Consider the following 10,819-nt stretch of genomic DNA (forward strand, 5'->3'; position numbering starts at 1 on the left):
CAATGTAACAAATGCTCGGTACTGCAGCGTTATTTAGCAGGGGTTTAAGTGTGTTTTTTAGTTGTTTTTTTTATATAATAGTTGTTCCACATTCTCGATCCTATTTGACATTACCTCGCGCGCAAAAAAAAAAAAACACATAAAAAAAAAAAAAAAAACAACAAAAAAACTTACACACATATCTGTTAAATTATTTTTATACATATTGGTTGCATGCTCTCCTTTTCTGCACAAGACATTACATGTAATGCTGCATTACAGATTTGTTTAACAAATTATTTGAACGATTCAATTGTTGTATTATCGTCGGATAGCCATTACGAAGATGATTAAATGTATGTTAATTGAATTCAAAAATAAAAATGCCGCTAAATAACGTAAATATGAAATATAGAATTTCCATCTGCGACTAAATCTACTTTATTTCCTAAATATTTATTTCCCTTGTTTTCGGCAATAAATAGGATCTTACAAAAAGGGCTAATCTAAATAAAACTAAATTAACAGTTGATATTCTAAAGGTGAAATCCGGAGCATAGTGAATCAATTTCGGCGAATATAGGTAGAGGACATTAACCAACACCAAGAAAAAAGCAGTGACAAATACCAGGAAAGTATGAAATACAGCATAGGCAAATACAGGAAAACAGCAGTGACAAATACCAGAGAAAAATACCGGAAAGGGATAGCATTGTCAAAGACCAAACGTAAACATAGGAAATGACAGGAAGGCAACAATGTTCCCAACATTTAAACAATATATCGACAAACGGCCAATCGTTGAAACCAAAATTTAGAATTTCATTTACAAAGTGATAATAACTAACACATAAATGATTGGATTCAGTATTTTATTTACTTATAATATAACAAATAGGTAATATAGTAACGTGTCTGTTTCCACATACATATTTAGAAAGATATTGACGTCATATCAAAGAGGTATATTAGCCACATTGTTGCTTTTGGAAAAGCTTATAGAAATTCAGTTGACTATTTTTTTGGCAAATACTCCTAATACGTTTTAAAATTTTTATATGACTTTATAATATACTTTGAAAAACTTGTAATCGTTAAGTTAAAAACCGAAACAAGGGCTCCCTGTAAAAACTGCGAAACATTTAGCGAGTCAAAGTGTTTAAATGATTTTTGTTTTTGTCCTGGCATTTTCCCCCAAATGTGATGTTGTTTCAGATATTTTCTTTTCCTTTTTGATTTATTAAAAAGGGCCCAAATTTAGAATCATACATGGGTTCTGTATTTGTAAAACAACAGACGACAAATTCAAAATTCGAGCAGCTAGTACTATGCGGATTTTTTTCTTTTTTTGTTTTTTTTAAAGTACGGTTACTTGGCTCGGGGGGGAAGACAAAAAATTCAATGCCCGGTAAATAGAAAATTGCATTTCTTCTAGTTGAGGTTTTAGTTCGGTTTTTTGGCCCGCCTTGATTATGACCTCCATGTTTGCAACACGATGGCTATATGGGATTTTGGATGCGTTTTTTATGGATTTTTGATGACATGGTTGGGTGTAACAGCAACTTCGCTCTTCACATGTAAGTATTCACAAATACTTTTTTATTACTATTTTACTAAATAAGTAAAAATATGACAATTTTGGCTGTTTGGGTTATTGCCATCTGGGTCATAGTAAACTTTGAAGTATATCCTTAATATCATATATTCTCGAAAACTGCTTTATGGTTCCTGAATACACCTTTTGGTATCTGGAAATACTATTTGGTACCCGGTATACTTAAGATCAGTTTTATCAAATGTGCAGAGGAACCTGATAGTCTGGAACAAATACAAATAATTCATTTAAAAAATCTAGCTATATATTCTGCTATGATAAAAATCTAGCTATATAATCTGCTATGATAAAAATCTAGCTATATAATCTGCTATGATAAAAATCTAGCTATATAATCTGCTATATGATAAAAATCTAGCTATATAATCTGCTATGATAAGAATCTAGCTATATAATCTGCTATGATAAAAATTCTAGCTATATAATCTGCTATGATAAAAATTCTAGCTATATAATCTGCTAAGATAAAAATTCTAGCTATATATTCTGCTATGATAAAAATCTAGCTATATAATCTGCTGTGATAAAAATCTAGCTATATAATCTGCTATGATAAAAATCTAGCTATATAATCTGCTATGATAAACATTCTAGCTATATCATCTGCTATGATAAAAAAATTAATCAGGCTTTAAAATCGAATAAAAACAACAACAACAACGACAAAATTATAAATCATTATAAGGGGCGGGTTTGTAATCATAGGTACGGAATTCCATATAGTCCTTCATGTAGTATACCCCTAATGCATTACTTCCGCTTTGAAGAGTATTCAAATAGGCTAAAATTACTGTCAACTGCTTTGAAACTGGAGGGCGTATTTTCAACAACAAAAGGGGCAACTTTTTTTCTTCTTTTAAACATTATTTATGTTAACACGTATACATATGGCATCATTAGAATATTTCAGGTGTACTTTATATTGTTGCATTTTAGGCAAACAGACAATAGATTGTCGTCTTCCTAAAACTTGTCACTTTACAATAATAGTTCAATATTTTGATTGCAGTTTGATTAAGTTTTTAATGTTAAAAGGGAGTTGTGTTTCTTTTCTTGTTTGTTTTGTTAAAACTACTTGTCAGTCATTTGCATCGAAATTATATGACAGAACAAAATTAATAAAATAATGTTATTTCTGAGGTATATTATTTTCTCTGTTTTTGATTATGCATATTAACCCATTACTTCATATACACGCCTTTTAACGCCTTTTTCACCCCCCCCTTTTTTTTGTTGTCTCAAATGGTGAAAAAATGCATTATTTAGGCCCTTAACACTTGTTTTTGTTTGAGAAATGTTGTTAAAAAAAGTGACCACTTTTTCGGCGCGGCCCCCAACCAAAAGATACATCGGGGGTTTGCCAGAAGAGGGATGTGCCCCCTTCTGTTTGGGGGGGGGGGGGGTTGAAGGGGGGCGGAGTCCCCCTCATGGCCATGAAAATTTTGGACTTGTGAGAGGCTATAAATGACGCCAGATGATCATAAGGTAACGTGTAACCAACGCTGAAAAGCATTTGACTCTATCTCAATCCATTGAGAAGTTGCAGCACTTTGAAATCAATTATAATGGAAAAAATCAACGCAAAATAGTGATTTTTGGCAATTTTGAGATGTCCCCTCGTTGCCATGGTAACAAAAAATTTAAGCCTGAGCATGTTGTTGCAAGGGCAATGGTCCAGTTAACATTTGTGCCAAGTTTGATTAGTGTTGAAGCAGTTTTTATAGTATTATAGCAATTTGAACTTGTAACGGGAGACTTTTCAATGAAAACAGACATTTTTCACAAAATGCTCATGAAGTAATGGGTTAACAACAACAACAACAACAGAACAATACACTGTAGACTTATAACTTTCAAAATGATGCAAAATTGACATTTCAATTTTTAGAAAATCCATTCAGTATTAAATATGCTCATTATTCTAAATGTTTTTGCGCCCTTCATAAAATTGCCCGTAAATTAAACTCTGTTTGGATAAAATTCTTAGAATTAAATTGGCAGCTTATATAATAATAATCCAAAATATTTATTTCATGAGACATTCAATTGGGTCATCAATATTGTTTACTGCTTATATAGGAGACATTCATAAAGCACGATAAAACCATGTGGTCTGTGAATGAAATATAACAATATCATATATCCTGTAGTGACATTTATCGTCCACCTAACTCTACTTGGCCTTTCTCACGCGTGTAAATGTAGTAATTAACGTGTATAAATGTAGTAATTTACGTGTATAAATGTAGTAATTTACGTGTATAAATGTAGTAATTTACGCAATGGACGGAATTTTGGTTATTTTTTTTTTAAATTGTGTATACGAGACATTTTCTCTACACCCTATTACGTGAATTATAGTCTTCAATAAAGTAACGTAACGATTAAAAGTTATAACTTTTACTACATTTACAATTTAGCTTTCAGAGTTTACCCTGGTCATTTGCATGTAAATAAGTTTTTAACACTTTTGCTTATTATACCATTAATATAAATAGGCTACCGGTACGAATACTGAGTAGTGCGATTCATAATCAATATTTCTATCACAAACATTACATTTTCTGATATATAACCATTTAATAACAGCAATATCTTTTAATACAGCATTTTCTCTATTTCAGGTGTCGCAATTGAGAGATATGTTGTTATGTGTAAGCCAAATTTAAATCGTTTCCTCAATATCCGCACTGCTAATGTCATGGCCGTATTTTGCTACTTACACGGGCTCGTGTGGGGTTCTTTTCCACTTGCCAGTGAACAGGGCTATGTTTATGAACCATCAGGAATCTCTTGTACCCCGGACTGGTCGCCTAGTAACATCGGGTATATGCTTGGATTGTCTAACGTCTGTTTCACAATACCAGTGCTAATATCCACATTTTGCTACGCGTCCATATTTCTTACGGTAAAAATATCTTTATATTTCTTATTTATATATATTTAGATCTGCCGATTGCTTGTTTTGGAGTTTTTCTCCGTTTAATTGCATAAAAAAACAATACATCAAATGGGATGAAATTTTCATTTAATAATAATTATATGACTGACATTAAAAAATTGCATAACAATGCAAAATATTATAACAGAAAATTAACAACAAAGTTACATATTTACAGTGTAATTTCTATTAAAAGTACTAAATGTCTGCAAAGTACATATTGTATGTTTTTCCCTTTAAACTATTATGTATGTATGAAATAGATAAAAATGTTGGTTAACCATTGAAAACGCCACGTGCGTACACATATTTACTAGTAGATACAAATATTTGCAAAAAGCGCCATAAATATGCCCAGCTTTATTTGTCATCCAATGGAAACGCTGTATTTATTAAAACTTATGTGTGTTAATTTTCATAGAAAAAAAAATCGATACTATATATAGAATTCCGTTCAAAATCACCTTCCACTTCTCATAGTACTTTATATAACCGTATAGTGATGTAATAAAGTGAATAATAATGAGTCCAAATAAAGCTTGACACTTAGTATGTAAATATTTGTCCGTAGCTGTTCTACAAAAATTAGATACAGTCTCCGGTCGCAATCGCCCTCGTCTCTGTAGAGCAGCACGGATGAACGCTAACCTATACATATAACTGGTTTATGTCGCATTTCGTTCGAAAGTAAAATGAATTCAAAAATTTATTCTTTTGCAATTAGGCTTGACGAATTGAATTATTGTCAGCATTCAAAATTGAAACATATGTCATCATGAACTATAGATATATGCGTCATTGGTATGATGTAAAGCTGTCAGCATATTTTGCTTGATGTCATTATTAACATATTAATATATTAAATTATTCACAGCTTAGACAAAAAAGGCGGGAAAGAGTAACATTACATCACGATGCTTCAGTAGAAAAAAACGTGGCTGTCACAATGTTGATTACGTTATGTAAGTGTTATTTCATCTATTATTGTATATTTCACACTTCGAATTTCTCCTACACATATAAACCAAAGCACGTGCTAAACCTGATGCTACAGAATAATAGATCTATAACGTCATTTCGTTATATTAACAGTGTTGATTACTAAAGTGTAACACGCACGGTATAAATGCTCACCCAAGAAATTTACAAAATAAAACGTTGCAACGGTTTAACATTACAGCAGGGTAAACATTGGAAATACTTTACTTAGATGGTTTTTTTTTCGGTCGGATAAGACATGTATTAATCACCTACTTGCATATAAATGTTCGAGTCTGTGGTGAAATTTTATCTTTTGATAGAATTTTATCTAAATAACACCCTAACTACAATGTGTCTAATAGTGATGGCTAAGACATATTTTTACCAGATGAATTTGATGTGATATGCTCCCACATAATTAGTATTAGCCGAAGTAAATTTTAAGTGTTGCTTTTGTCATAAAATTCATAAAGTTTTAATATGGCTTACTAAACCTGCTTCTGAATACGAACTGGACCGTTTATTCACAATTAGGACTTTTGAAATAACGCAAATGATCTCTAAATAATTATATTGTATACATTACCGAAGGCCTCATTGCATTGTTATGAACAGGCTTCGGTCTGTTCGATGATATCAGGCTAAAAAACTATAATTATTTCTACTACATGTTCTATATGTAACCTGTGTATCGTTTTCTGTTTATCACTGGTATATTGTATCCTCCGTGTTATGTTGTATTTGGTTGGTATTCGCCTAACTGTTGTATCGTCGTCGTTTGTTTGCCTAACTGTGGTAATGTTTTGTATAGTCTGTTTCGTATGAGAGGTCACTGTAAGTTGAAAGGTTGTATGAATGTGTTCACTAATATTTCACGTGCATGACCCTAAAATCCCCGCGAAACATTTTCTTGCTTAAGTAAAATATTTCCCTTCGCCAGTTCCGCATTATACGAGTAACTGATAACTTACTTTACAGTATAGTTGTTGATAGTAGTAGTTACTTATTATAGTAAACTTGAACATCATTTATGGAAAGTTCTTGTATGCTGATCCTGGCTCGTTTTTTGTATGTCCGACAATAAAATGATGAAATAGAAGCAAGTCTTCAATCATTTATCCCCGGTTACATATATACATGTATTTGTAACTATACAGGGAAATAATATATTTCAATTATAATATGACAATAAAGACATTATATGTTAGTGTAAGTTTTACTGAAATTTTCGCAGTCATCTGGTATAATACGACCCCCGCAGTTATACACTACTTAATTTTAGCTGTCCATTCCTGTTCAAGGCGGTTGAAAGCAGTCTTCATCGCGAGAAATATATCATTTAAAGGTCAATTGACATATAGATAAAGAATGAACACATTAACATGATTGATGTAAAGTAAAGTATTCCAAAATCAACATTAAAACTCCCACGAAAATAGCCTAATAATATCATCGCTTGACAAAAGTGATAAATTCTATTTTTGTCACATTAAAATAATGTTGCGCATTAATGGTATACGATTAAAAAAATGACAAATACTAATTGTTGTTTTGTTTTGGCAGAGCCTCGCTTTGACTATTTGGGGGTTTTGACACTTAATAGCCTAATTTCATTTATGTACACTTTAGTTATGTAGATTTTTCGAATAAATCAGAGCAATTGCAAAACAATTTCAACCAATGTAATTTATTTTATTTTCTCGTTTTATGAACTATTAACGTTGCACAAGTTTTTTATGACTATCTTTTTGTACAATTTATTTTTAATTATATACCACTTAAAATATTTTTCTATACTTCCGTATATGCTATGGTTCCATTATCAATGTAAAACAGATATAATCAAATTATCATTATCGCACGTATTATGAATGGTGATAATTAAAACTGTTGCATTTATTATGAAGGGCCGAATATATACCCCAATGACTATGTTAAGGAACATTACACAGCTCAATTAATACTTCTATTCTCAACATGAATAATCTCCTATTTGTTTGTTATTAGTTCTCTGTAAATGACTCGGTTTAATAATTGGTAGCAAGTGGTATGGTCACTTTTTACTAATTAAACACTCCATTGAGCTCACCACTTACATCGGTCAAGTTTGGTCAAAATGGACACATAACATGCCTGTACAATCAAGGGCTTATCTTAGAAGAATGTAACAACCTAAAAGTAATAACAATTAATTGAAATAATTGTTCAAGAGATGGTTAGACTATAGCTCTTTGAATTATGTAAGATTTATACAACATCAAGTCATATGTTACTACTGCACGTTGTAACGTCGCTTTTCATTGGATAATTGTCACGTTTACATAGTTTTATATACTCGACTGTTGTCGATTCATAAAGAAATCTTACTTTTTTCCTCTTAAAAATGATGTTTGTTGTATTATAAATTCGTTATAAAGATTGTTGATAGGTTATATGACCCTATATAAACGACTGTTTGCTATATAACCGCGCCGAGCGGCTCGGGTTATATTTACAAATAGCCGTTTATATAGGGCCATATAACCTGTCAACAATCTTTATAACTAATAATATACACGTATCATTGACGGTTCTAACGCAACATCAAGTCATATATTCGCGTTCTTGTTCGCCTTTACTAGGGAACACACGGTGAATACCAGTATACTGAAACATGGCGTATATTATACATGTGTGCACAGTTTCAGCACATTTGTACAATTCCTTGCTTGATTTTGAACTTTTTGACAGCTAACATGGCTGCATATTCATGTTTAATTCTATAAATACAACCATACACTCGTTAATACTTAGTTATTATATCAGTTAAAGGTATATAGTGGTTATATTAAATAGTGGCAATTTGCACTTAAACGGGCTCTGTCATGTATATGTATTTAAGTTTATATTATCAAATTATTATAAGGTCTTGTCAGCATGTTTCTTATGAGTTGCTTTTGATTCCCCAGAAAATACAAAACCGCGAAAATCCTCCATATAGCGTAACTTCAAACCCAAGAAATATTCCGTTTAAAAGTAATATATATTACCAAATCAGATTTGAGCATCTTTCTAAGAAATGAATAAACATCTGTAACAAATTTTTAAAACCTGTCGGTTAATGCTCCTGCTTTACAAACTTGTCACATTTTATGAATGGTATATATAATTTTCAAGGAAACCCGATATTGGTACTATATGAATAACACATGGCTGTCGGGGTGATAGACGATATTGTCAACCGAGAACTGCTATATTACCCCGAGACGTAGGCGAGAGGTAACCAGTCCAAGGGTTGGCAATGTCCTCTTTCACCCCTACAGTCATGTGTTATTTATTTTATTATACCGAAAGAGTATGAAAAAGAGTTATGCAAGAGTTATGTGCCCCAGGGTGATATAAGAAATAGTACCCGGGGAATTTATCCTAAGAAAACATATAATAGGCCTATGAAAGTTTTACATTGAAGGATTGTGGTATAATAACTCAAAATACATTCTTCTAATTCTCTGACATCTTTTAAAAGTAAATTTAAAAAACAAAACATATCTTGCAGATCAAATCAATATATTCATAACTCATTATGTCAATATGTTATATTACTTATATATGCATGTATAATTGTTAAATAATTTGTAAATGAAAATTATTTGAATAATATTTAATATCTGAAAGGATCGTTTTTCAAAATAATCAAAGTACATGTATGTTTGTTATAGGACAAATGGAATAGTTGTTATTGTTTCATGATGTTTTGTGTTTATGTTTCTATATACATGTATTGGTAAGAAGGCCACAATTAAAAAAAGGATATGTTATTTGTTTTCTACGATGGTTTATCTTAATATGTACCTTTTTTAAATAAAGATATTATCATCATCATAATTATTTTTTTTACTTCATCATAAAATGCTGATAAATTCACCGATCCCCTATTCTTATTTTCTTTCAGTTGCATTTTTATTTACCTGGACCCCTTACGCCGTTATTGGTATGATCAAAGTGTTTGGATTTGAATCCAGTATCTATATAGCAAGGGAGATCACTCTTATACCACTTATCACAGCCAAGACTGCTGGATTTTGGAATCCTTTTGTCTTCAGCTTCCGCAACCAAGCAGTGCGTAAAGCGTTGTTGGAAAAAATAAAAGCCATCAAAAATCGTTTAAATTTTAGGATTGTTTGGCGACAACAAAGAAATAGAGTTACACCAGGAGTAGAAAAAAGTAGATCCGAAAGGCTAGTCAGTTCGCACAGCAATCGCGTGAGTATCTTCCAAGTAAGTTCTTCTTCCAAAGCAGACGGTAAATTGGTACCACGAGAACCAACCGCTTCGATACATACGATTCGTTCAACGGTCCACTTTTGTAACGATTATGTGACGTCACCAGTTTAATGTTGGTCGCTACGTTGTACATTTGATAAATAAAATCTTCTCAATTATGTGAATCATTTGTGAAAGCGTGACGTGTGACATTTAGATCTAATACAACTAAAAAATTATGGAAATAACTATAACATTAAGTCTTGACTTTGAATCCACGAGACAAGATTTGAACACAAAGAAGAGACAAAAGAATGCTATCATCATTATAAACATAGTTTCATAAAGTGTCAATGTTTATTTCATGACTAATAAATGTATTGATACAGTACTGGCATGCGAGCAGTTCCCGTACAGAAGCAGTACCCGTATTTTTCATTTAAACACTTGATTTTTACTTACAGTCTTCAAAAATTGATATAAAATCAATCAGATGTATAAACGAGACAAAATACAAGTGTCAGTACGGCAGTACGTATACATAAAAGGTTTCATTTTAAATCACTTTCACCTGTGCGTTGACAAAACGTGTCCTTGTTTACTTTGAGGGATTCCGTCCTTGCACGCATGCGCAAAAATACTTACAATTGAGTTGTGATAAAGGGGTTTCCACTACTACCACCTGTGTACAGATAACCTGGCAATGCGATTAAAACTTGTTTAATTATCAGAAATTTGACTTACATTACTATATTAAATAATTTTATGGCTTTAATGTGTAAATATCATGCTAACAAGGACGTCGTTGCATGTGAATGCGTCGGGGGTAACAGCACCGGGTAATAGATACCAGCGTTTAGTCTACACTAGATATTTCCTGAACTACATCTATTTACCTCTGGGGAAATGGCCTGTTCAACAATTATAAATGAAAAATAGGTCTGATATAACAACATTGTATAATTATTAAGGGTTATATTTTATGTACGGGAACTACTTCTCTTCATACAAAATAATGGATAATTTCGGTACCCCATATGAGGCCTCATAACTAAGGGTTA

General features: G+C 31.9%; 1 protein-coding gene across 1 annotated transcript; it reads left to right on the plus strand.

Moving 5' to 3' along the window:
* The first annotated feature begins 1,455 nt into the window (after nucleotides 1-1,455).
* LOC132735414 (parapinopsin-like) lies at nucleotides 1,456-10,242 on the plus strand. The gene is made up of 4 exons (XM_060722357.1): nucleotides 1,456-1,556; nucleotides 4,219-4,502; nucleotides 5,410-5,497; nucleotides 9,448-10,242. Exons 1-4 carry the CDS (start codon nucleotides 1,475-1,477, stop codon nucleotides 9,888-9,890), a joined length of 897 nt encoding a protein of 298 aa, XP_060578340.1. The 5' UTR covers nucleotides 1,456-1,474; the 3' UTR covers nucleotides 9,891-10,242.
* The last annotated feature ends 577 nt before the right edge of the window (nucleotides 10,243-10,819 follow it).

The sequence above is a fragment of the Ruditapes philippinarum genome, unplaced genomic scaffold, assembly GCF_026571515.1.
Source record: "Ruditapes philippinarum isolate M1 unplaced genomic scaffold, ASM2657151v2 ctg3603_1_1_1_1, whole genome shotgun sequence".
Classification (NCBI taxonomy): Eukaryota; Metazoa; Mollusca; class Bivalvia; order Venerida; family Veneridae; genus Ruditapes; species Ruditapes philippinarum.

Bases quoted from the DNA above. Each gene is read 5' to 3' on its own strand.
- LOC132735414 (XM_060722357.1), top strand. From the start codon at position 1,475: ATGGCTATATGGGATTTTGGATGCGTTTTTTATGGATTTTTGATGACA. The intron at 1,557-4,218 runs GTAAGTATTCAC...TCTCTATTTCAG, and splicing joins AGCAACTTCGCTCTTCACAT to GTGTCGCAATTGAGAGATAT. The intron at 4,503-5,409 runs GTAAAAATATCT...AATTATTCACAG, and splicing joins ACGCGTCCATATTTCTTACG to CTTAGACAAAAAAGGCGGGA.